The sequence below is a fragment of the Biomphalaria glabrata genome, chromosome 3, assembly GCF_947242115.1.
Source record: "Biomphalaria glabrata chromosome 3, xgBioGlab47.1, whole genome shotgun sequence".
Taxonomy (NCBI): domain Eukaryota; kingdom Metazoa; phylum Mollusca; class Gastropoda; family Planorbidae; genus Biomphalaria; species Biomphalaria glabrata.
The window spans coordinates 18,577,019-18,604,676 of NC_074713.1; the positions used below are offsets into that span (position 1 = coordinate 18,577,019).

Genomic DNA, 27,658 nt, shown 5'->3' on the forward strand with positions numbered 1-27,658 from the left:
ATGAGCGCAAGGCTTAAAGACTTTGGAGAGTTCGCTTCATCTTAATACTCGTCCGCCCATTTCCTTGAAATGTAGGTCAACGGGAAATGTGACGGATTTTGGTTTTGTGATAATTTGGCTTTGTTAGGAAATCAAAAAATTTCCAGGGCCTACTGCATTCAAATGTTTTTGTTTTTTTGTTTTGTTTTATCACTCTGAACTTTGAGTGCTCCATTAAATTTAAAGACACGAAATAGAGTAATGTATTTAGATCTTGTAATGACTCATGACTGACGTTTGTAGAATCTTGTTGATCTTAATTTTAATTTTCAATTGTTTAGTCTTTAGAAAATATCAAACAAACACATTCTCAGTTCAATTGTAGTTTTGTTACACAGCGTGGAGCAAGTTTTCACTTGTGCCCGTGACAAGGCGCCCAATTGTCTTCCATGGGCAATAAATCATGGGCTCTATGTTCGTGACTGGTCGTGCTGTAGGCGCGCTGGATTGTCGTGAGGTTGTCTCGGTCGACCTGGGTTTATACCCATCCCCCGTAGTCCTGTGTGATGTTTGATATTAGCTTATCTTAAAATCTGAATGAAAGTTATCACATCATATGTGTTGACCCAACAAGTCTCACAGACTAGGAACAGGTGAAAGTGAAGAAAACAATATAAGAATTTTAAAAAAGACAAAATTCTACTCCATGTCTTTGAACAAGTTTGTTTTATATATAAGTATGGCTGTAGTCAATCGTTTCTATGTATAAGTGTTGCGAAGAATAAAAGTTTAAACTTGATGTATTCCCCTTTTGTGTTTAAACGCTCGGTGTTGTCAAGACATATTCATATAATGTACCTAATTTCTTACAACAACCGAAAGTCAGTAGCCTATTTGCGCGCAATACTTTGAAGGAAAAAAAATATTATCATTTCTTTTTTTTTCTTTAGATCTTTATGGGTAGGGAGAAGAAAAATGTAATAAGTTTATTCTGAAGAGGTTTATAGAAATCTAGGTATTAAAGCTTTAGAGTCATCATATTTCAAAAAAGATCAAATGCTCTGCAGCTACCTTGTCCAGAATTACAAAACAAATTTGCTAGAACGCCCATACCTCTTAATATATGCCAAAGTGTATCTCAAACGTATAAAATATTTAGATAATAATTTGCACGCAAAATCATATGCGGTCTTTGTATATTTGATACCTAGGATCTTTCTGTAGCATTTCAATTCCATTTCTAGACTCCCCCCTCTCTTTATTTCTGCAGTCAGTGTCAAAGTTTGCAAGCTCACAAGAATATGGCCATGACCAGGGAGCGCATCAGAGGAATTGAAATGAACGCCTCGGGAGACAACAACTCTGAATGTTTTCGTTCTAACAAAATATATAGGTCACTTCTAGGTCTGTGTAGTCTCGATAATAGTCATAATATAACACTCTTACAAAACTGTAACTACATGCTTGACATCCTCTTTTAGTTGTAAGATAAACATTTTTTATCACAAATATCTTTTGGCTTTCACTACCAAAATGTCGGGCTAGAATTATTCAAACTACAAATCACAAGATGTCTCACTCCGCTTATTTACATAAAGTTATTCTAGTCAGTCTAATCTGCACACGTGGCTCTGTCTCAGTCACCCTAGCGCCACCCCCCTCTTACAATCTCTTTTAACGTTGTACATTTAGTCAATCCTTCTAAAAAATAGCATCTTATTCATTAAACATTATTATAGTCAACACACACACACTCCTTATTTCAGTAAAAAAAAAAAAAAATTCCCAATATCAAAGATCTAGGAAGCAGCCAATATGAACTACAGATCTAGGATAAAAAGAGCACATTAATAACCCTTTGGGAACCGTTTACCTACACCCATAATAAATGTAATATAATGTTCTCATAGTCTTAGTTCTTATACTTTGATCTTTCTCTGAGCCGTAGCCAGAGGGCTGTCAACTTGGTCGATCTAGAAATGTAATTCACTAAGCTCTTTGAATTCAACAAAATTGTCACATTTGGAGGAGACACTTTCTCCCTACTTCCCCAGCTACTCAAGTTGTTAGCCATGAAATGCAACAGCCCGAGGTCTTGAGGATTAAACAGGATCCCCCTCCCCAAGCCAATATCCCATGATGTCTAGCGGAAATAGCGACCTTCCAGTATGGAACAATACACAGAGGGGGAGCTCCAAGCGCTCAGATTAAACACACTTCCTGTCTGAGCGATTACTAAGATCTCGGAGACAGTCCGTCGGTCAGGACGCCTTTCCAGTTTCCACCCCTCTTCGTATTGGCCTCCCCCATCGGACAGCCTCTCGGTTCCCAGGAGCGTGTCTACGAGATGCGTCAGCAGACACTATTTTTTATTTGTTTGTTTGTGTGGTTTATTACTGAGACGGTTGGGCATCATAGTGTTAGATATGGGATGGAGGCGAGGACATGGGGCTGTTTTGTGGGTGAAGGCAGATGGGGGGGGGGGGGGAGATCCGTTTTACATTTACCACATGGACAGTTATGGTGACGCCAAGGGTTGGTGACGTCACAGCAATGGTGATAGCATTAAAAAAAATTCCATTTCCAACTTAAGAGATAAGGAAAGGTAATTCATTTTAGAGTCTATCTAAACTCTCAAACCTTGAGATCAAACGATTTTACACTACATCTAGATTTAATGACCTGGAGCTGAGTTTGTGAGCTTTCATGATGGTCCTACTAGGAAGTCCTTGTAACCATTAGAGACAAACGCTAATGGCACTTAAGAAATAGAGAGAGAAAAATATTACAATCATGCACATACAACTAATTGCGTTGAAAGTAAATTGTTTCGGAATGTTTGATCTTCAATTTTCTTCTTATCTTCTTCCGGATCCTTTCGTCGTATTAAAGTAGAAATAATGAAAACAAAGAGAGTGTGGGCCATTGAATATCTTTCACTCTTTGCTCCCTCATACATCAAACTTCAGTTATATTTCATCATATGCCCTGTCAGGTTCTTGGCTCATTAGGGGTTACTTACGAACGATTACTTTAGATCTATAGTAAACACTTATTGATAAGAAATAAATATTCTAAAAGAATCCAGAAAAACTTTATCTCTCATGAAATTACAAGTTTATGATTTATATAGAAAGTGTTGTGAACTGAATGGTTTAGTCTTCCTTGTGTGAGAGAGCATGATAGCCAGTGGGGTTTTGTTTCCAGCCCAGGAAGGTTGGACACTTGTTTTCCTGGACTGGTGTTTGTGTTGGACACTTGTTTTCCTGGACTGGTGTTTGTGTTGGACACTTGTTTTCCTGGACTGGTGTTTGTGTTGGACACTTGTTTTCCTGGACTGGTGTTTGTGTTGGACACTTGTTTTCCTGGACTGGTGTTTGTGTTGGACACTTGTTTTCCTGGACTGGTGTTTGTGTTGGACACTTGTTTTCCTGGACTGGTGTTTGTGTTGGACACTTGTTTTCCTGGACTGGTGTCTGTGTTGGACACTTGTTTTCCTGGACTGGTGTTTGTGTTGGACACTTGTTTTCCTGGACTGGTGTTTGTGTTGGACACTTGTTTTCCTGGACTGGTGTTTGTGTTGGACACTTGTTTTCCTGGACTGGTGTTTGTGTTGGACACTTGTTTTCCTGGACTGGTGTTTGTGTTGGACACTTGTTTTCCTGGACTGGTGTTTGTGTTGGACACTTGTTTTCCTGGACTGGTGTTTGTGTTGGACACTTGTTTTCCTGGACTGGTGTTTGTGTTGGACACTTGTTTTCCTGGACTGGTGTTTGTGTTGGACACTTGTTTTCCTGGACTGGTGTTTGTGTTGGACACTTGTTTTCATATAGAAGACGAGGACAGTTTTTTGTTTGCTATCACGAAGTGTTTCTATATAGTCGCGTGAACAAATTGTCGGGTGAACGAAATGTCTGGTGAACGAAATGTCTGGTGAACGAATAGTCGCGTGAACGAAAAGTTGTGAACGATTTGTCGGTGAACGAAATGTCAGTGAACGAATTGTCGTGTCCCCCACTTGCAGACTGTTCACATTCATAACCTGGGAGAACATAAACAAAGGGACATAACTCTTTCATTCCAAATTATCAACAAACAAGTAGAATAGTCACTCTCGCCATACCTGCCCCTGACATCCCACATTAAACATAATTTATCATACAGCATACATCAGCATACATGAAACATAATTTATCACAAGTCATAATCACATATAGTTTATCAAGCTTACCCGACAAATTAGCGCAGACCAAATGTCGTGAACGTTTCAAACTCATTTATGATATGTACAATTAGTCTATTAGTAAGTGAAGACTCTGGGCAGGATTGTTTGCTGAGGCATCCACCTTCTTCAAGCTTAATATTAATAGCTCTACAAGTGTGTCATATTTGTACAGAAAAATATATAACAATTGAAAAGGTAATCTCATTCTCCGTATTTATTAATGTTTAAAATGATTCTTTTGCAAAAAAAAAATGTTTTTGAAATGTGGCGACCCCGCTTAAAGGTAACCTATATAATGATATGTGTGTTACTCATATGTCTTATAATATAATCGTAAATATTGATTGATTCATACACAACAGAAGCAGAAAGAAGGGTGAAAATGCAACGGCGCCTGGTGATTATATATGCCCAACCTGCGATCGCAGCTGTGTATCAAGGATTGGCCTCTTTAGTCACACAAGAAGTTGCAAAGTGAAAAGATCGTCTCTCGAGACGTAAAATGCCACAGAAATCTTGATTATCTGTGCAGCTCTGTCTGATCAAATCAGGGCGCCTCACGCCGCAATGTTGGCAAACTTATCTACTTCAGGATTAGTCAAGAATATAAACCTCGTCTTCTTCACGTTATGGTATATTATTTTCCATGACAAGAAATCTGCATTTGTTTTTAAACGGAGACTTATTTATATTTCACCGGAATGTGCTAAAGTAGGCACCATGTCTACAAGCTAATCACTCACTTCCTGAGAGAACAGGATTCCTGGATACAATACTGAAGAACGAAGTGAAGCTGCAAGCAAGACAAAGTACCTTCAACTTAATAAAAGCCTTGCAGCTCTATTGCCAATATATGAAAAAACAACAACTACTAATGGAGCTTTGTACGTGACATTGCATACAATTTGACTTTTCGGGAAGTCCTTTCTTTGTAAATCAGACAATAATGGAAGTATGCTTTAAATATAAACAAATATGAAATAATTTGAAGTTGTTTATTTTTGCTTATTCTACTATGTTTGCATAGTCATATTTTACTGCAAAACGAATGAAAACTAATGATAAAAAAAAACTAAAAAAAAATATTGATGCTATTTTTTTCAGCGCCATATTGTCCGCGCTATTTTGTCGGGTTACGATGTATCATTAACCTCACATCACTTTTGACACATTAGACACACTATTTATCACGAATCACACAACAAACACAATGAATCTCACATCACACATTACCGTCATCAAACATTACAGATTACAGATTACATCTAACATCATACTTCAGGCTAACTGCGATTATTGGATGAAGAAGAAGACAAACAGGGGGCGCTGTGGCAGAGGGAAGAAAAACAAAGCAGAAGGCGGGAAATACATTTAGGCGGGAAAAACAGAAGAAAAAAATTCGGACTCTTGCAATTTTTTGCTACTTATCTTCGGCGATCTAGATCTAGATCATAGGCTAAAAAGTGTGCACATATATTTTGTTTACAAAGTTTATATCAAGTCACTCTGTATGTCTGTCTGTCTGGTGAAAAGTTGTGTACACGTTATTTCTCACACACCCATTCTCGGATCAAGATGAATCTTTGCACAATTACTCAATGGCATAAACAAGACTTGGAGGTGCGGTGGCTGAGTGGTAAAGTTCTTGGCTTCCAAACTGGGGGTTCTGGGTTCGAATACTGATGAAGAATGGGATTTTTAATTTCAGGATTTTTTCGGCGCCTATTATTTCTCTCAGCTCTAATGGGTATCTGACATTATTTCGGGAAAAGTAAAATTGTTTGGTTTTTGTGCTGGCCTCATGACACCCTCGTTAACCAGGGCCACAGAAACAGGTGACATTTACATCATCTTCCCTTGACACCGCATGATCCTAAAGGGAACTTTACTTTTTTAATAACAAAGACATGAATCAATAAGAAAACTCAACTAATATGTCAATTAATTCTGGTAATTAATTATTTTGTTTGATATCAACAAGAGAAATTAATTTTTTCAGTATTCACAGATACGACTAAATGTGTAGGGTTTTGTTCCCTTAGATAATTGTACAATTTATTACTTCCACATTCATTCCTGGATCAAGTAGAAACATAGATTTATCGTACCTAACAAAACACGAACCAATTACAAAATTAACCATCTTGTCAATTCTGTTTAATATCGAATAATGGAAATAACATCTACATTATTTACAGATATAGTTGTAAGCTCATTCTTCCCTTTAGATAAGCTTTTTTTTATGTTTTTTAAAGAATCTTTCATATTTTCCTTGATAAAGTACTAAAAATAGTTAGCGTATCCAAACTGCCTCTATTCTGTACACCAGATGTACCAACAAAATAGCTCGTTCTTTAAAGTTATCCATCATAGATACAAATGTACAATATTTATGATTAGTAAACACAACAATGTAACTAAGGCTGCAGGCTCTAGAATGAAGGACATAGAGCCGATAAATAATATTTGTGAAGAAGGGCGAGAAAGAGAAGGGAGGGGCGTGAACGGACATCATCCGGTTGAAATCCAAGATGCAGAATGCACATCCTTTTAAGTCCCTACGTCTAGCTGAAATCGTGGATTAATGGATATCCAGGGGTCCGGAGAAACCGAGCTGATCATTTCCAAGTGTTATTGAATTTTGGCATTCTCGCTCACGTCTGCTTCTGTATTTTATATGGAGTTGTAGTTTTTTTTTTTTTTTTTTTGTGTTTTATTTTTTGGTAAGGACGCCAAGCATTCTGGGATGGGAAATGTCAAGGTTGGCGGGTCATTTCCGGCCAAATTATAAAGATATAAATCAGAAATATAAGGATGAAATAACAAGAAAAACATTTTTAAAATAGAGTTTAAAAAATAATACTTCCACCATTAAACTTCCAATATAATAAATTATGTTAAAAAATACTTTAAAAAATACTGATTCAATTCGAATACCGAACTCGTGATACCGTCAGCTGCTTGATTGCCTTGAAGTTAAACGTCCGCATTTTCGGAATCGACAAGTGGGGAAGACATACTTATGCAATTATTTATTAATATGTTTATCATATATCTTGTTTCTTATATGGACATCTAGGTCTAATACTTGACCTAATGTTTTGATTTTGAACTCATAAGATCTAGTCTAGATCTTCTTCTAGATCTAAAACGCACATGTCATCTATATTAAATTTACGTTAAAATGTAAGCAACGCTTATAAACTTCAATAAAATTGAAGCAACTTTTAATTTATTGTTACGGCAATACGGCTGACGTCGCCATGTTGGCTCTAGACCTACATAGATTTGTAATTCTTTAGCCAAATTTACATTTATTTATTTTCTACTTTGAAAAATTAAAAGGCTCAAACTAGAGTTATCCCCGTGAGTCCAACGAGGTTCTAATTCTTTTCTCAGCGATATATATCAACTGTTACATTTCTAGAAAAATCGTTAGAGCAGTATTCGAGATCAGCGTCCACCCTCGATGAAAGAGTTACTTGAATAGTGGTATTGTAAAAATAAGTTTGAGACAGAAATGTACTAATTTAATTGACCTGATAATTTAAAAAATTCTACTTTTTAACAGCATAGAAAACAAAACTTTGATATAAAAAAAAAACATGTACCAAAATGTGAAAGCTCTAATCTAGAGTCAATAATATACAAAAGGTTAGGGTAGTTGCTCCTCCTCTATCTTAGTTCGAAGACGTTTGCATTAGAATATGAAGACACATTCATTCATTCAATATATTGTTTTTCTGTATTCATTACACATTTTTAAACGTTTGAAGAAATGATTCAAAAGATCGCTGATGACCCTCCATACGTATACACAATAGTGATGAGATTGTGTACAATTAATCCGTAACTAACGATCTTGTCTGTAACAATTTTGTCTGAGAGATCTTGTAACAGCTTTGTCTGAGAGATCTTGTAACAGCTTTGTTTGAGAGATCTTGTAACAGCTTTGTTTGAGAGATCTTGTAACAGCTTTGTCTGAGAGATCTTGTAACAATTTTGTCTGAGAGATCTTGTAACAGCTTTGTTTGAGAGATCTTGTAACAGCTTTGTTTGAGAGATCTTGTAACAGCTTTGTTTGAGAGATCTTGTAACAGCTTTGTTTGAGAGATCTTGTAACAGCTTTGTCTGAGAGATCTTGTAACAATTTTGTCTGAGAGATCTTGTAACAGCTTTGTCTGAGAGATCTTGTAACAGCTTTGTTTGAGAGATCTTGTAACAGCTTTGTCTGAGAGATCTTGTAACAGCTTTGTCTGAGAGATCTTAGGTCAGCTTTGTTTGAGAGATCTTGTAACAGCTTTGTTTGAGAGATCTTGTAACAGCTTTGTTTGAGAGATCTTGTAACAGCTTTGTTTGAGAGATTTTGTAACAGCTTTCTCTGAGAGATCTTGTAACAGTTTTGTCTGAGAGATCTTAGGTCAGCTTTTTTTGAGAGATCTTGTAACAGCTTTGTCTGAGAGATCTTAGGTCAGCTTTGTCTGAGAGATCTTGTAACAGCTTTGTTTGAGAGATCTTAGGTCAGCTTTGTCTGAGAGATTTTGTAACAGCTTTGTCTAAGAGATCTTGTAACAGCTTTGTCTGAGAGATCTTGTAACAGCTTTGTCTGATAGATCTTGTAACAGCTTTGTTTGAGAGATCTTGTAACAGCTTTGTTTGAGAGATCTTGTAACAGCTTTCTCTGAGAGATCTTGTAACAGTTTTGTCTGAGAGATCTTAGGTCAGCTATGTTTGAGAGATCTTGTAACAGCTTTGTTTGAGTGATCTTGTAACAGCTTTGTCTGAGAGATCTTAGGTCACCTTTGTTTGAGAGATTTTGTAACAGCTTTGTTTGAGAGATCTTGTAACAGCTTTGTCTGAGAGATCTTGTAACAGCTTTGTCTGATAGATCTTGTAACAGCTTTGTTTGAGAGATCTTGTAACAGCTTTGTTTGAGAGATCTTGTAACAGCTTTGTTTGAGAGATCTTGTAACAGCTTTCTCTGAGAGATCTTGTAACAGTTTTGTCTGAGAGATCTTAGGTCAGCTATGTTTGAGAGATCTTGTAACAGTTTTGTCTGAGAGATCTTAGGTCAGCTTTGTTTGAGAGATCTTGTAACAGCTTTGTCTGAGAGATCTTAGGTCAGCTTTGTCTGAGAGATCTTGTAACAGCTTTGTTTGAGAGATCTTAAGTCAGCTTTGTTTGAGAGATCTTATAACAGCTTTGTTTGAGAGATCTTGTAACAGCTTTGTCTGAGAGATCTTAGGTCAGCTTTGTTTGAGAGATCTTGTAACAGCTTTGTTTGAGAGATCTTAGGTCAGCTTTGTTTGAGAGATCTTAGGTCAGCTTTGTTTGAGAGATCTTGTAACAGCTTTGTCTGAGAGATCTTGTAATAGCTTTGACAGGGAATTCTTGTAACAGCTTTGTCTGAGAGATCTTTTAACAGCTTTGTCTGAGAGATCTTGTAACAGCTTTGTCTGAGAGATCTTGTAACAGCTTTGTCTGAGAGATCTTGTAACAGCTTTGTCTGAGAAATCTTGTAACAGCTTTTTGAGAGATTTTGTAACAGCTTTTTTGAGAGATCTTGTAACAGCTTTGTCTGAGAGATCTTTTAACAGCTTTGACTGAAAGATCTTGTAACAGCTTTGTTCGAGAGATCTTGTAACAGCTTTGTCACTCAATGTAAGTAGCAGTCATATATTTTGTGAATACATTTGGAAATCAATCTATGGACATTTTCCCAAAGGAGTAAAGTGTCGTACACCAAACAGCAGAGAGTACAATGTACCTGTCATGTACCGGACTCTAACCTACCGCCCGACACGAACTATCCTCTTGGTGCATTCACCAAACTCCTCCCACTCTTCTCTCTACACTGAACGGCATGGCGCTTGAAAATTAATTTCCGGATTGTTTCTGAACCTAAAATAGTCATTGACGTCATTTCCATACTATGTTCACCCCTTCTCCCCCTATGTTTTCTTTTCTTTTTTATCCCACAAACCTCTTTTTCCCATCGAGGGCAACCTGGCAAAATAGATCAATTAAAGATCAAATAAACTCGGAGGATGTCGTGGTCGTCTTAAATCAGGATACGACTATTGTGTCATCGCCTTGTAGTCAAGATCTAATTATAGATCTAAAAGAGCCATTGTAAACGCTCAGAAGATCAGTTAATAAAACAGCCATTACTACAACAATGAGTGTTGCAATATTGCCCTTACTTATACCGCCCCACGCAATAGGAACGCAAGCAGAGGTTTTCTATTATAGTTTAGCCATGACTACCTGCCAGTACCTGGTCTTGTGGTATGAGCATTAAACTGTCGTCTAGATAGTCCCAAGTTTGAACCCCCAACCGCTGCCATCACCTGCAGGAGGTTTGGGCTAGAAAGTTATTAAACATCAGTTCTGTAGGAATATTTAAAACTTCAAATGCTATAAAGCGCTTGGCTTCCGAACCCGGGGGTCCCGGGTTTAAATCCTGGTGAAGACTGGAATTTTAATTTTGGGATTTTTGGGCGCCTCTGAGTCCACCCAGCTCTAATGGGTACCTGACATAAATTGGGGAAAAGAAAAGGCTTTTTACATGCTGGCCACATGACACCATTATTAACCGTGGCCTTAGAAACAGATGAAAAAAAGTTGTTGAAACCCCCCGAACTGCCACCTCCACCACCAAAAAATCTTTCATCTCGCCCTCCTCACTTCCTTCCCTCTTTCCTCCACTTCGTTCTCCCTCCTCCTCCCTTCTCACTACACTCTTTTGTCTTCCCTCTCCTATACTCCTTCCTGCATACAGAAAATTTATGTTTCAATTTTTTTTTTATTATCGCTTTCCCAGAATCGTCTGCTCCATACAAGTTCAAGGCCATTTGTGTGACTACTTCACTGTTCGAGGCTTATCTTTACGATAAAATCACCAGCTTCACGGTATCTCATTTGCAATCAGGACTTGCTTATTTTTAATTCTCTTGCTTTTCAACTTTAATTTTTTTAATGTCAAACTCCATGGAGATAGGCTTACAAATAAAAAAAAAGTTCCCTAAATAAAATGGACCTTGATCGATAAGTAGAATTACCAGTAGAAATAAACTCACCATTTTAAGTTCGATAATACCCAGAATCCTCAAGCCGGAGAGACAAACTTCAATAACTTTGTATGAAAATACTTTGAAAACATCGCGCGGAGTGACGAGAAACAAAAGCAATGGTTGGTCGTTGCCTAGGCAACAGTGTGTATGTTGATATTCTATTGGATTGAGTGGACTTGTTGTTGGCCCGGTGCGTTTATGGTCGAATAAAATGTGCAGCAGTATTGATTGACTGACTAATTGGTAAGATTGGTGAGTTTATTTCTGGAAGCAATCAAACAAAACAGAGAAAACTTTCTAGTTCTCTGACGACTATTAAAGAAGATGTGTCACTCCATTTGTCCATTTGTGTCACATCATTTGTCCATTTATCAGGTATTGTAAAGGTGATGCACACAGATGTGTCACTCCATTTGTCCATTTGTTCAGGTATTGTAAAGGTGATGCACACAGATGTGTCACTCCATTTGTCCATTTGTTCAGGTATTGTAAAGGTGATGCACACAGATGTGTCTCTCCATTTGTCCATTTGTTCAGGTATTGTAAAGGTGATGCACACAGATGTGTCACTCCATTTTTCCATTTGTTCAGGTATTGTAAAGGTGATGCACACAGATATGTCACTCCAATTGTCCATTTGTTCAGGTATTGTAAAGGTGATGCACACAGATGTGTCACTCCATTTGTCCATTTGTTTAGGTATTGCACAGGTGATGCACACAGATGTGTCACTCCATTTGTCCATTTGTTCAGGTATTGTAAAGGTGATGCACACAGATGTGTCTCTCCATTTGTCCATTTGTTCAGGTATTGTAAAGGTGATGCACACAGATGTGTCACTCCATTTGTCCAATTGTTCAGGTATTGTAAAGGTGATGCACACAGATGTGTCACTCCATTTGTCCATTTGTTCAGGTATTATAAAGGTGATGCACACAGATGTGTCTCTCCATTTGTCCATTTGTTCAGGTATTGTAAAGGTGATGCACACAGATGTGTCACTCCATTTGTCCATTTGTTCAGGTATTGTAAAGGTGATGCACACAGATGTGTCTCTCAATTTGTCCATTTATCAGGTATTGTAAAGGTGATGCACACAGATGTGTCTCTCAATTTGTTCATTTATCAGGTATTGTAAAGGACATGCACATAGATGTGTCTCTCCATTTGTTTATTTATCAGGTATTGTAAAGGTGATGCACACAGATGTGTCTCTCCATTTGTCCATTTATCAGGTATTGTAAAGGTTATGCACACAGATGTATCTCTCCATTTGTCCATTTATCAGGTATTGTAAAGATTATGCACACAGATGTGTCTCTCCGTTTGTCCATTTATCAGGTATTGTAAAGGTGATGCACACAGATGTGTCTCATCGTCTTACCATCCAGGTGTCTATCTGTCTTGGCTATTGGAGGGTGTGTCTCTATACAGATGTCTATACATTATGTCTTTTGAAGACGGTGCATGTGAATATGTCTCATAATGTTTAATTACATTTTGTTTGCTGTTTTTGATAATGTTAACATGATGGCTTGAAAGAGTGATGGTGATGTTTGTTAACTAAAAGGTGCGATGTCTGGTGCTAGATGGCGCGGCGTTCCAGTACCACTTCATCGTGGTCGCCGCGTGAACACCCTGCTCTCTTAGGGTGGCCAAGGGTACTGGTTGCTCGCTACTGATGAATGAGCAGTCAGCGAGTGCAAAATGACATCAAAGGGGTTATGTCCAGCCTCCCCCCCACCCCCGTAGGGCCCCGGGGCAATGGTGAGTAAGAGACCTAAAGGGATCTCCGAAAAGCGGATAGCGCTGGACACCAACTCGAGGGTTGGTCGGGATCTACTGGGTCCCGACTGATTCGCGGATCTCTTTGGGCAAAGACTGGACTGACTTGAGCGGACTTCACGGGCTGTGTCGGGCGGACCGGTTGGCGTCCACGAGCTAGGTTCTAACTAGCCCGTTCCCTGGTGCGCTAGTGGAGGAATAGGCCGCGAAAAAAGGTGATTCCGATACTGGGAATATAAAAAAATGTGTACCACCCCACTCCTGCCCTGCAGGAAACTTACATTCCAAACTGTGGTGGTGACAGCTGAGGCAGGTTCTTCCTTGCCCTTCTTGGTGACACAAGTATAGGCCATGCACACTGCCGCATAGAAGCAGTAATTAAGATCGCCAACGGCCTTAACCTTGCATTTATGATAAGTTCAGATACGAAAATAAGCGGACACGAGCAGACCCGAACAGGCTTCGCGTCCCGTGTAGCGGGCGTCAGGCCTGGGAACGAAAAGTCCACTACTGGTCGTCCCGCGACCTTGATGAGGGGGAACATGTCAGGTCGCGAAAAATGGACTAATATTCCTCCACCAAACTCCTATTCTCAACGAAAACTGCATTCGTACCTCCTTCGGAGGTCCGATACGTACCAGGTTGTTGGACGTCAGCCCCAACCTCCCGTCGAACATGTAACGCGCCAGGCCGAAATATATGAAGGCTTTTAAATACAAAATAAAAAAAAACTGTTATGGCGGTACTGGTTCATCGATGAGGAAAAGAGAAGTGTAAGAGAGAGAGAGAGAGAGAGGGAGAGAGAGAGGGAGAGAGAGAGAGAGAAAAAAATGAGACAGAAAGAGCAAATAGAGAGAAAGCTAGGAAAAAAAGAATGATAAAGACATCCCTACAATGAAGAGAGAGAGAGAGAGAGAGAGAGAGAAAAGAGATTGTGTGAAAGCGAGAAAGACAAAAAGAGAGAGAATGAGAGAAAGAAACAAAAGTATATTTCCAAAAAGTTTAATTCTCCTTCAGGAATACGACGTTAGGCCCCGGAGTGTGACTTAACCCAAACTGAGCAATAGTGTTAGGGCCCGGTATATTGAGTGTGACTTAACCCAAGTTGAGCAATAGTGTTAGGCCCCGGTAAATTGAGTGTGACTTAACCCAAGTTGAGCAATAGTGTTAGGTCCCGGTAAATTGAGTGTGACTTAACCCAAATTGAGCAATAGTGTTAGGCCCCGGTAAATTGAGTGTGACTTAACCCAAGTTGAGCAATAGTGTATGGATAGTAAAAGTACATATCCAAGAAAACACATATGACAGAAAACACACAAAGTGCGCATGCTCCTCATGGGGTCAACGAGAACGAGGTCCTAAAACGATCGGTCCTTTGAAAGGTCAATGTCATTGGTCAACCATATAACTTGCTAGGATTCCGAGTCCCATGCTGACTGTTCAGATATTCTGAATGTTCATTGTTTGTCACAATTCTAGGAATCTCAAGATCAGTTTTCATTGACACATTTCTAAATTACTTTGAATAATTGGAAAAATCATTATCTACTAGAGGGTGATTTTATACAACATTATTGATTGATAATTTATGGGATGATAAGACCAGTATATTGATTTGCTAATAACGTTACATTGTTATTGTTACATTTATATGTGTTTTCCTTATGTAAATTAATTTATGACAAAAGTAATATTATGAAGTTTCATTTAACCAAAAAATTCTAATTTACTGTCTACTTATACTACTATTTGATGTAAATCAACTAGTGGGTATGTACCGTAATATTAAGGAAATAAGTAAAAATTTAACAAAAACATTTTAAAAAATTTTTTATCATTTAGTGCACTTTAACATTGTTTACAAGTTGGTATTTTTATCATTATTTGAATGAAACGATGTACATGAATTTATAGTTACGTCCCTTATATCGAGTTCATACTACAGCAATAATATTTACATAGTTACATTGATTTGTTATTTTGAACGGACACCAGAAATAGAATTTAAAAATTAATAAATAAATAAGAATCTTTTTTAAAAATATAGAACATCGTGATAAAAAGAAATTATCAAATGGGAAGAACTCCGCACTTACAACTGTTCCCTCATGAATGTAGAAGTTATTTTTCTTTTTAGGCATCAAACAAAATAATTAATGACCAATAAATAATTAACTAATAAGTACATTTTTTATTGATTCATATTTTGCTAGCTATAATATATAATTGTTAAAAAGTTGAACTTGAGAATGGGCGTGGTTGTCTACGCAAATGAAAAATTAGGCCAAGTTTCCGAGAATGGGTGTGTGAGAAATAACGTGTTTAAACTTCTTACCAGACAGACAGACAGACAGAGCGGGCACATATAAACTTTGTAAAAACGAATATACAATGATTTAAGAAATCTACGTAACAATTTGAAACATTTAAACTCTTATAGTCAACCCATTTTCACTTGACAAGAGCCAATTTGGGCGCCTATTGTTCGTGGTTGCTAGGCCACTGCTTGAGATACAAGTCATCTTAAAACTACGGTTTCCCAAACATTTCTAGCCCAGGGCATCTGTCTTTCACAAGTCTACACAACTGCTCTAACGAGTCGCATCCCTTGGGACAAGTGCCCGTGGTCTCACAAGTCTCAAACCCATCAATACCAGGGTGAAGGTTTCATTTCATCCATTCAGACCAGAGTCCCAGACACAATTGTTTGGAGACAGCTTTTCCTTGCTCTTTTTAATCACACTTTCAAATGAACGCGGAGTGAAGGGGAGAGAACAACAAACCTACAGAAAGCACGTGCAGTCAGACTTGTAACACCCTTGTGTAGTACTTAACTCCCTTGTTGAAAAGTTCAAGAGTCGGTATTTCCATGGAGAGATCAACAGGACATCAAAATTTACATTCGATAATGGCATTAGGGAGTTTGTTCGCGTCAGTCACATTTTGCAGAAGTGAAATATGGCTGACTTCATACATGTCTGTAAGGTAACTAGGTTTGTACACGTCAGTCACATTTTGTCGAACTAAAATATGACTGACTACATAGATGTCTGTAAGGTTCATATTATCAGTGGCGTCACTAGTGGAGGAATGAGGAAAAAAATACACTTTTGCATTAGCAGATAATTTAAAAAAAAACAAGTGCCAGTATCTTGAGACCTGAACATGTTAATGCACAAATTAATCTACACATCTAAATAGCCATTTTGTTTTCTGCTACAACTAATTCTAGTTGAAATTGTTTCCAATGTCCCAAACTTTCGTTACTTGACAAACTTAATAGGACCAGTTAAACGTGGACCCGTACTCTCAGCTCTGTACAAGTTGCAGGGAGACTTGAGTTACAAAGACTGTTTGCATCAAAACTATTGAATGGGTGGCTAGCATCTTTACATCAGGAGGTCGAGCTTGTCAGCTTGTATCCAGTGATAACAGTTTTCAGACTTAAAATATTACCAAAATCTCACATTCCATTTGAAGTAAATTCTGTAGAATTATAAAGTGTGAAAGAAAAAATTGAAATTTCTAGAGATAATGATGTCATGGAAGGAAGGGCATTTACTTCAGTTGTTGACAGTAAAATAAGTTTCAGCAAAGACGATTGAAAAGTTACAATTAGTTCAATGAGATAGACTTTAATATTTTATAGCCATAAGATGCTGCTCAATGGAGTCACTCAATAATCTTCAATTTTAAAACACATCACAACTATTTATACATTGTCATAAAAAAAAACACGAAAATATGTAACCATCAATTCATGTAGCCATTTAGTTCAGTGTTTTATGGTACATTAAAATAACAAACCAGCAGGAAGGGTGCTTTTGCATATTATATCATTAATATTAAACGAAAAAATAATACCTTACCTCAATAGTTTTTATATCTTTCTTTTTGATTAACATAGTAATTAGATCGCCATTTTAACACTCAAAGGACAGCGTCACATAGTAGCAACACGGCCTTTTTTTTTTCTTCATTTTTACAAAGCTTATATCAACTCACCCTGTCTGTATGTATGTCTGTCTGTCTGGTAAAAAGTGTGTACGCTTTATTTCTCCCACACCCATTCTCGGATCAAACTGAAACTTCACTCAATTATTTATTAACATAGACAAGACATGAATCAATAAAAAATGTAACCAATCAGACAATTAATTACTTGTAATTAATTATTTTGTTTAATAACAACAAGGTAACTAATACTTCAGTATTCACGGATGTGGCTTAATTTGTTGGGTTTATTCCCTTTAAATAAGTTAACCTTATTTCTCCGATCACGTTGATGCTTTAACAGATTATTTATTGTAACTAACAAAACATGATTCAAAAACCAAAATACTCAATTATTCAATTAATTATTGGTAATTAATTATTTTGTTTGATATCGAATACGGGAAATAGCTTGTACATTATTGATAGATATAGTTTTAAAGATAGAGTTCTACCCACTTAGTTAAGCAGACAGAAAGAAAGAGAGACAGAGTTGATATATGTAAAAATGAGTTTATGTTGATAACAAAAGCCCCATTTCTTAAATTACTATGGGCCTTATTAATTCCAAATCTGGTCTTGCTCTTAGTGCCGCCATTTCATATTTTAGTTTCTCTATTTCCTCCTCCCTGATATGAACAGTGTACTTACCATTTACCCTACATTCCAGCCTCGACGCCACACCCTTTATTTTTTTTCTGATTTGGAATCTTATCTTTTTTTTCTATAGCTAAAAATACTTGTAAAAAACAACTCTTAATTTTTTTTTTAGATATTTTCTTCCAAGTTAACAAATATGATCCCTTTTTTTTATTTTTGCAAATCTCTCAATGCTCACAGTTTACCACATACACAAACACACACACACACACTCACATACACATATTGACGGACATAAGGACAAGAAAGCTGAACTCTTTCCACTGACGTAACATTGGCTTGTTAAGAAAAGCTCTTGTCAGTGGAAGTTAGTTTTCAAAAAGTCTCTTCAAGATGGGAGCAAATATCCCGTTTCAAAGAAATCACCAAGTGGCCAGGTCTTTTACAAAATTACATGCCACAAAAGAAAGCCACGTAAAAAAGGCGGGAATTGGAAACATTCTAAGCATTATGTTCTGGTGTTACACAGAGTAGACGACGATTAGAAAAAAAAATTCTTCTAGTCCTCGACAGAGTTAAAAGACTTGGTTTCCTAAACCGTGAAACATTCTCCCATCCTTCTAAGAAAGAAATGGATTGTTTCAATCAAAGTGTTCGTCTATTGATTTCTCATAAGTGGCAAATGTGTCTTTTTTTTTCTCTCCTTTTTTTGAGCAAATATAGAATTCAACGTCTGGCCAAACTTAGCCCAAGAATTCTCGAGGAACTTTTTTTTTTTGAAGTAGAATGGTCATTTTCTGGTGGACACGCTTTAGAAAGCTAAGACTCAGAAATGTTAAAGAACGAGTTGGTAAGGGGTGAGAGTGGTTTGGTGGAGAAGGACTGGAGTGAGCATATCTTCAGAGAGAAAGCTGAAATCTTAATGAATGGAATCTGAACAAACAGGAATGTATGAATAGTTGTGAGACACGAATCTGAACAGATTGTATGAACAGTTACAAGACAGAAATCTGAACAGAGTGTTTGAACAGCTTTTCGGCAACTTGTGGGTTATCTGCCCCCGACTTAGACGAGTTGCCTAGTATTGAGAAGAAAAAACTAGACTATTAAGACTCAGGAAGTCTTGTGATAAAATTAAACTAGTTAACTCCCTTCTGTTTACTTTTTTTTTTCTTTTCTTTACTATCTGTTCCTATTAAAGAGGGACAGACATCTGTGACTGTAATAGGAAAATAAACAGACTTTATACACTAATAAACATCTGTAACTGTATAAGCAAACACAAATCTGTGACTAATTTTACGTACAATAAGCAAAAAGCTCTGCTTTAATTATACATATAAATTTCGCTTCTCAAAAACGTAATTGTCAAGCCATTGCTTCCTTTCAACAGTTGTTCATCTTCACGGCCTACTGAAAGTTCCGAATATATTCCACAAAGTACCAAATAACATAAGAGTACATTTCAAAGTGTATATGCGGCTGACATGGCCGAGTAAATTGACTGCTCTCTTGTTTGTTTGTTTTTGTTTTCAATCAGTAGAGCCAAAGTAAGCTAATTGTCTGATGGAAATCTACAAACATGTAATTTCCCAGTCTGAAGTGATCGTAACAATGCCAATTCCATAACTTTGAGTCAACTTTAATCTAATCAACGTCATCCTAGTCAATTAACTATAAATTTCACAGCAAGATTTCATTTTTTTTTTTAATTCATCACAAAATTACAAGTGTGTTATCTTATCTTATAAATTACCGACGTTCTTCCAAGCGAGAAGATAATTACATCTTTATGTTTTCCTCTTCATGTGTTAATCTAGTCGCCCATTGTTAATTAGAGACGACTAGATTAGAGACGTAAACTGTGCAGAGTCATTGGTGTTCCTCACTGATTCAGGGGAACCTGTTCCATGCTTTAATGGAACTAGGTAAAAAAGAGCATTTTTCGAATACGTTCGCAAGTGGCAAGCGAATGGAATGTAACTTCTTCTTTGTGTCTTTCTGAGTATTTTATTACGTTGTGTTTGTAAGTTATGGTCCAGTGTTTAAAGAATTATTGCTAGTTTATTTGTTTCAGTTAAAAAACAAACACATTTTGTTTGGAGCGTGCGGTGTATCTGAGAAGTCACACTGTGCCCCTTCCACTTTATTTGTTACAAAGCTTCTATCAACTCACTCTGTCTGTCTGTCTGTCTGGTGAAATGTTTGCACACGTTATTTCCCCCACATCGAATGTGATAAAAACTTTTTTTTCAGTCCAGATTGAATGGTATTTACATCCACTTAGTTTTACCATTAACACATATGTATTTTTTATATTTTCTTGTTTATGTTTTTAAAGGTTCATGCATGACTGACTCTGGATAATAACAATACTTACCACTGGCGACTTGCAGCTAAGTTTTTTCCTGGTGTGGGCCAAGTAGAACTGGCGTGCGGCTAGCAGTAGCATGAGGCCCCCAACGAAGAGCAAGATGGGCCCTGTGATGGGTACAGTCTCCCCGAAGACGTCGTGCACACCTACTGGTAAGAAGGAAACAGTTAACAAAGTGTAGAGTTACCTCTTGAGGTCTACACACAAACAACACAGGCGTAATTGTCTGGACAACGAGTATGTCAGGGCGTAGACAGCTGAGGAGGATTGGCCAGAGAGAATCTGGATGGGAGAAACTTAAGAATATAAGATAAGACAAAGCTAAGGATAAAAAGTAAGAGAAAGTTAAGGATATAAACTAAGACAAAGCTAAGGATAAAAGTTAAGAGAAAGTTAAGAATATAGGAAGCAGAAGGTTGAGATAAAAGTTAAGAGAAAGATTAGTATAAAAATAGAATTTCTGGCTACAATTATATAAATGCTTATCAAATCTCTAAAACAAGATTTTTTTCTTTTTCATCGCTATCTTTCTCTCTCTCTCTCTCTCTCTCTCGCTCTCTCTTTATCTCTCTCTCTCATCAATATGCAAACTAGTGTCCAAAAATATTTCTATGATTGAAGCTGAAAGAAATATTATATTCCGTAAAATAATATTTCTATATTATAAAGATGACCAGTTTGAAATGTATGTACCATGAACACATCTATACCATACAACTGTATTAACACACATTGAACATACACATATTGATCATACACATGTATTAAAACATTTATACCATACAATTGTATTAACACATATATACCATACAATTGTATTAACACATATATACCATACAATTGTATTAACTCACAGAATATTGCACCAACACTCACACATACTCAGTACTGCACTATATCTACATGCAAAGTGAGTTACTTGTGATTGAACCAGTACAAAAAGGAATGAACAAAAAAAAAACAAATCCTATTGTTTAAAGAAATAAAATCAAAGAACTAAACACATAAGTGCAGTGTATAAGTTCTGGTCTAACTTAAGCATGCACAGACACTTGTCATAAGTCCTGTGTGGAGACATCTAGAAAGATTTCATAAGACATTGCGACCATTCACAGACGTGAGACTGACATGCAGGAGTTGCAATGACGTGATGTGCGTTCAAACGTTTGGCAGATATCACGTCTGCTACATTCACAAATGTTTTCAAAACAAAAAGAGTGTCTCTATGTGTCGTGCAGTAGGTGATGTACAAGAACAAAAAATGAAAGTCCAAATACAAAAAGTGATTGCAATCATCAATCCAAAGGAATGCAACTCATTCCACAAACAACTTACCGAGTCGTCAGGGGAGACCAGGGCGTGTTCAAATAAATAACTTCTGTATCCATTAGTAGTAGTAGTAGTAGTAGTAGTAAGATTATTATTATTAGTAGTAGTAGTAAGATTATTATGATTAGTAGTACTGTAGTAGTAGTAGTATTGAAAACACGAACCATTATGTAACATTGTCAGGATCAGGTTTTTTTTAAGGGAAAATAAAGTTTTTGTATTCTTAATATTTTCATCTAATTTTTAAAATAATAAATATTTTAAAACGGTTATCTGAATAACACCGAATTGTAACATATTTCCATTCAACGGTCTACATGCTGTTTACCTATTGTATACCTAATGTTTACCTTTTGCATACTTAATGTTTGCCTTTTGTATACCTAGTGTTTGCCTTTTGTATACCTAATGTTTGCCTTTTGTATACCTAATGTTTGCCTTTTGTATACCTAATGTTTGCCTTTTGTATACCTAATGTTTGCCTTTTGTATACCTAATGTTTGCCTTTTGTATACCTAATGTTTGCCTTTTGTATACCTAATGTTTGCCTTTTGTATATCTAATGTTTGCCTTATGTTTACCAGATGTACACCTTATGTATACCTAATCTGGGATCGAGTAATAGGAGGAATCTTATTCACAGGTCATAATAATGTCTTCCCAAAGTCCACATTGTCCCATAAAGCTTAGGGTCCTACTTTAGACAAGTCGAGCGTGACAATGGAAAAGAAAAGAAAGCTATTAATTGGGATTTCGCGATAAATATATCAATCAAATACATTTGAAAGTAATTTAGAACAATCATGACGTCACAACAATAATACTGGCTCCAGAACACCAATTTAAAATTCTAACAGTAAGGGAGAACTGGGGTATCTGTTACTTGGTTCATTGGTACATTTTAGTTGACGTCGGCCTCATCCCAGGACCCCCGACTTCGAATCTTTTTGAAGACTAAGATTTTTACTTTCGGGATCTTTAGGGCACCTCTATGTCCACCCAGCTCCGACATTAGGTGGGGAAAAGTAATGTCGGTTAGTCGTTGTGTTGGCCACATGAAAACCTCGTTAACCTTGGGCCACAGATACACATGCCCTTTACATCATCTGCCCTAAAGTTCGCAAGGTCTGAAATGGGCACTTTGTTTCTTTTACGTACCTCATCTGCGCAGTTCATCTCAGATCTAGGATTGGCTATTGGAACCTTCCAACTTAATAATCAGAACGAAGAAGCAGATGAAACATTACAAAGATACTGTTGAGGTTGTTCTAAATTACACATCAATCTCCCAATACAAAGAAAAAAGTAAGACAATATCTCTCTTATATTTAAAAGCTCTAAATCAGCTTAGCTGACACCTGTACAGATCACTGGGTCACCATAACTTAGCTCATACTAAATATCCTTTCGGTGTTATGTTTTTGTAAATAAAAGCCTGTGTCCACACTAGGAAAAACAAACGAAAGATTACAAGATTACAAAATTTGTAAAGTATGAGATAAGTCTCTTTATTTCCAGGATGATTATGTAATAAGAACTAACAGGAAAGTAGAAAAGGAAAGTAGAAAAGGAAAGTAAAGGAAAGTAGAAAAGGAAAGTAGAAAAGGAAACTAGAAAGAAAAGGAAAGTAGAAAAGGAAAGGAAAGGAAAGGAAAGTAGAAAAGGAAAGTAGAAAAGGAAAGTAGAAAGTAAAGGAAAGTAGAAAAGGAAAGTAGAAAAGGAAACTAGAAAGAAAAGGAAAGTAGAAAAGGAAAGGAAAGGAAAGGAAAGTAGAAAAGGAAAGTAGAAAAGGAAAGTAGAAAGTAAAGGAAAGTAGAAAAGGAAAGTAGAAAGTAAAGGAAAGTAGAAAAGGAAAGTAGAAAAGGAAAGTAGAAAGTAAAGGAAAGTAGAAAAGGAAAATAGAAAAGGAAAGGAAAGGAAAGTAGAAAAGGAAAGTAGAAAAGGAAAGTAGAAAAGGAAAGTAGAAAAAGAAAGTAGAAAAGGAAAGTAGAAAAGGAAAGTAGAAAAGGAAAGTAGAAAAGGAAAGTAGAAAAAGAAAGTAGAAAAGGAATGTAGAAAAGGAAAGTAGAAAAGGAAAGTAGAAAAGGAAAGTAGAAAAAGAAAGTAGAAAAGGAATGTAGAAAAGGAAAGTAGAAAAGGAAAGTAGAAAAGGAAAGTAGAAAAAGAAAGTAGAAAAGGAAAGGAAAGGAAAGTAGAAAAGGAAAGTAGAAAAGGAAAGTAGAAAAGGAAAGTAGAAAAAGAAAGTAGAAAAGGAAAGTAGAAAAGGAAAGTAGAAAAGGAAAGTAGAAAAGGAAAGTAGAAAAGGAAAGTAGAAAAGGAAAGTAGAAAAAGAAAGTAGAAAAGGAAAGTAGAAAAGGAAAGTAGAAAAAGAAAGTAGAAAAGGAAAGTAGAAAAGGAAAGTAGAAAAAGAAAGTAGAAAAGGAAAGTAGAAAAGGAAAGTAGAAAAGGAAAGTAGAAAAGGAAAGTAGAAAAAGAAAGTAGAAAAGGAAAGTAGAAAAGGAAAGTAGAAAAAGAAAGTAGAAAAGGAAAGTAGAAAAGGAAAGTAGAAAAGGAAAGTAGAAAAGGAAAGTAGAAAAAGAAAGTAGAAAAGGAAAGTAGAAAAGGAAAGTAGAAAAAGAAAGTAGAAAAAGAAAGTAGAAAAGGAATGTAGAAAAGGAAAGTAGAAAAGGAATGTAGAAAAGAAAAGTAGAAAAAGAAAGTAGAAAAGGAAAGTAGAAAAAGAAAGTAGAAAAGGAATGTAGAAAAGGAAAGTAGAAAAGGAATGTAGAAAAGGAAAGTAGAAAAAGAAAGTAGAAAAGGAAAGTAGAAAAAGAAAGTAGAAAAGGAATGTAGAAAAGGAAAGTAGAAAAGGAATGTAGAAAAGGAAAGTAGAAAAGGAAAGTAGAAAAGGAAAGTAGAAAAGGAAAGTAGAAAAGGAAAGTAGAAAAGGAAAGTAGAAAAGGAAAGTAGAAAAAGAAAGTAGAAAAGGAATGTAGAAAAGGAAAGTAGAAAAGGAAAGTAGAAAAGGAAAGTAGAAAAAGAAAGTAGAAAAGGAAAGTAGAAAAGGAAAGTAGAAAAAGAAAACAGAAAAAGAAAGTAGAAAAGGAATGTAGAAAAGGAAAGTAGAAAAGGAATGTAGAAAAGAAAAGTAGAAAAAGAAAGTAGAAAAGGAAAGTAGAAAAAGAAAGTAGAAAAGGAATGTAGAAAAGGAAAGTAGAAAAGGAATGTAGAAAAGGAAAGTAGAAAAAGAAAGTAGAAAAGGAAAGTAGAAAAGGAAAGTAGAAAAAGGAAGTAGAAAAGGAATGTAGAAAAAGAAAGTAGAAAAGGAATGTAGAAAAGGAAAGTAGAAAAGGAAAGTAGAAAAGGAAAGTAGAAAAAGAAAGTAGAAAAGGAAAGTAGAAAAGGAAAGTAGAAAAAGAAAGTAGAAAAAGAAAGTAGAAAAGGAAAGTAGAAAAGGAATGTAGAAAAGGAAAGTAGAAAAAGAAAGTAGAAAAGGAAAGTAGAAAAAGAAAGTCGAAAAGGAATGTAGAAAATGAAAGTAGAAAAGGAATGTAGAAAAGGAAAGTAGAAAAAGAAAGTAGAAAAGGAAAGTAGAAAAGGAAAGTAGAAAAAGAAAGTAGAAAAGGAATGTAGAAAAGGAAAGTAGAAAAGGAATGTAGAAAAGGAAAGTAGAAAAGGAAAGTAGAAAAGGAAAGTAGAAAAGGAAAGTAGAAAAGGAAAGTAGAAAAGGAAAGTAGAAAAGGAAAGTAGAAAAGGAAAGTAGAAAAAGAAAGTAGAAAAAGAAAGTAGAAAAGGAATGTAGAAAAGGAAAGTAGAAAAGGAAAGTAGAAAAAGAAAGTAGAAAAGGAAAGTAGAAAAGGAAAGTAGAAAAAGAAAGTAGAAAAAGAAAGTAGAAAAGGAATGTAGAAAAGGAAAGTAGAAAAGGAATGTAGAAAAGGAAAGTAGAAAAAGAAAGTAGAAAAGGAAAGTAGAAAAAGAAAGTAGAAAAGGAATGTAGAAAAGGAAAGTAGAAAAGGAATGTAGAAAAGGAAAGTAGAAAAATAAAGTAGAAAAGGAAAGTAGAAAAGGAAAGTAGAAAAAGAAAGTAGAAAAGGAATGTAGAAAAGGAAAGTAGAAAAGGAAAGTAGAAAAGGAAAGTAGAAAAGGAAAGTAGAAAAGGAAAGTAGAAAAGGAAAGTAGAAAAGGAAAGTAGAAAAGGAAAGTAGAAAAGGAAAGTAGAAAAGGAAAAGTGGTTCCTACTTCTAACATTGTAAGTTCCCGTTCCTCACAACAAACGATCAATGTTTGACTTATGACCTATGACTTGTCTATTGGACCGTAACATCTGTTTTGATTGGTCTATCGTCACGCTGTTCCGATCTCCTCAAATTCTTTCCTTTCTTTCATTTCTCAAGAAATTCAACTCACCAAACTTAATGCATAGTTGCATGACCTAAACCAAAACCTCCAAGATATTCACCAAACTTAGTGTATAGTTGCATGACCTAAACCAAAACTTCCAAAATATTTTCTTAATGTTTCTTTAAACTAGCTTATGGCACAGTTTTCTAGATACACATATCGATTTAATACAATTATTTCCGGGGTAGAGAGATATTAAAATAAAACACGAATTGTTTTTAAAAGAGAGGACAATACCTCCTTTATACATCTTATTGAGTTAGTATTTTTATCTTAATTACTAATGAATGTTAGATTTTAAAAAAAGGAACAATTTTTACCTCTCCACACACCCTCTTCTCCCGCCCCCCTCCCCAAGAATATTATAGAATTCCAATAAAAAGTCTTTAGATCTAGACTTGTAAGAGGATGTACACATGGTCCTGGACATTAATTTATCCAACTCTTTAAGGTATAATGCCTATGTGCGTAAATACAGAAGACATAAAGTCAATTTAAAATAAATATCTTCTAGCTCTCTAGCCAAATTTAAATTTCTTTATTTTTTTTAGTTCGAAAAATTATAATGGTCAAACAAGAGTTATCCCAGTGTGACCAACGAGTTAGTAATGCTTTTCCCAACGAAATACAGCAACTGTCAGATTTCAGTTCTAACCGTTTTCGAGAACCGTGTCCAGATTTTTCCAACCCAGAAGAGGTTCCAGGTTCCACGAAGGTGTGATTTGAATAGAGGTTTTGTAATAAAGTCAGGAGGACTGTAAGCCCCTACCCATCTTAACAAAGTTTAAAATGCTGAAAGTCAGTCGCAATAATCTTCTTTCTAATTAGTTTAAAAAGCAAGACTAAGAAAGACCAGCCAAAGAAAGGCTGCAGAGAGTGGGGAGGATAAAAACCTTTTCTCGGACCTCGCGATTTATAGGGGCAGATGGTGTCGAACTCGTCTTTTCTATGGCCGACGGTTAGCAAGAGTGTCATGTGACCAACGTGTGTCAGATACCCATTAAAGTTGGGTGGACTCAAGAGAGAACTAAAAATCCCGAAATTCAAAGGGTTTCAAACTCAAGACCTTCGGTTCTGAAGCCATGCTTTTACCACTTAACCAGTAAGGTACATGTATTTTTAACTAGTTAAGCCAGTGATGCACATCAAAACATTTGCCCCCCCCCCCCCCCAGTATATAATGAAATTATAGAGAATCGATTCTATCGGCCTTTTGAGATTTTTGCAGTAATGCACATCGAAACGTTTGAGTATAGTATAAAATAGCCATCGGTCTTGACAATATTTTTGCTTTGATGCGTCCCGCGACAAATGTGTAGAAAAACGAAATGGCCCCAAGGCTGAAAAGGTTGTGCAATACTTCTCCATACTGAGCCATGTATCAAAATATTTTGTAGCAACTGAAATATGCTAATGTGCTATTTATATTTGCTGACAATCTCTAAGTTGAAGGTCATATTCAATCAAATATCGCCACGTTTGTACTTCTCAAAGTGAATCTAGTAGCTTAGCTTTGATTTTTCCTACTATTTGTCAATTTTTCTGTACAATGTTTAACCAAAAGAAGCAATGATTGTATGTACGGACTAGAGTAAAGTCTTTGAATGAGGTTAGATTCATTTACTATAAGTACAAAACAAAGCAGTTAACACTTGAATCAGACAAACAAATGTAACCAGAGGATAGACAACTGTTTCGAGGTTAATGTTGGAACTGAATTTTAAAAAATCAGTAGAAATATTAAACTTTTATATTCACAAAACTGAGCACCACATTTAAATTACACATTAAAAATTCCGAAGTTGCTCTTTAAAAAAACAAGCTAAGCCATCCAATCAAATGTACAGGATATTGTTGAGGCAGTAAATTGCAGAGTAATAATTAACAAAGGGAAATTTAGTTAGACTAATTGTAAAACTT

At 36.1% G+C, this 27,658-nt stretch overlaps 1 protein-coding gene across 6 annotated transcripts in view; it reads right to left on the minus strand.

The window, feature by feature from the left end:
* Positions 1-27,658, minus strand: part of LOC106057092 (uncharacterized) — a 90,178-nt gene that overhangs the window by 8,122 nt on the left and 54,398 nt on the right. For 4 of the 6 annotated variants that reach the window (XM_056023852.1, XM_056023849.1, XM_056023848.1 and 1 more), the window contains one exon: positions 20,036-20,178. In XM_056023852.1, coding sequence (XP_055879827.1) covers positions 20,036-20,178 — 143 coding nt within the window. The remainder of the gene's footprint in view (positions 1-20,035; positions 20,179-27,658) is intronic. The other 2 variants (XM_056023853.1, XM_056023851.1) reach the window with 1 other exon arrangement.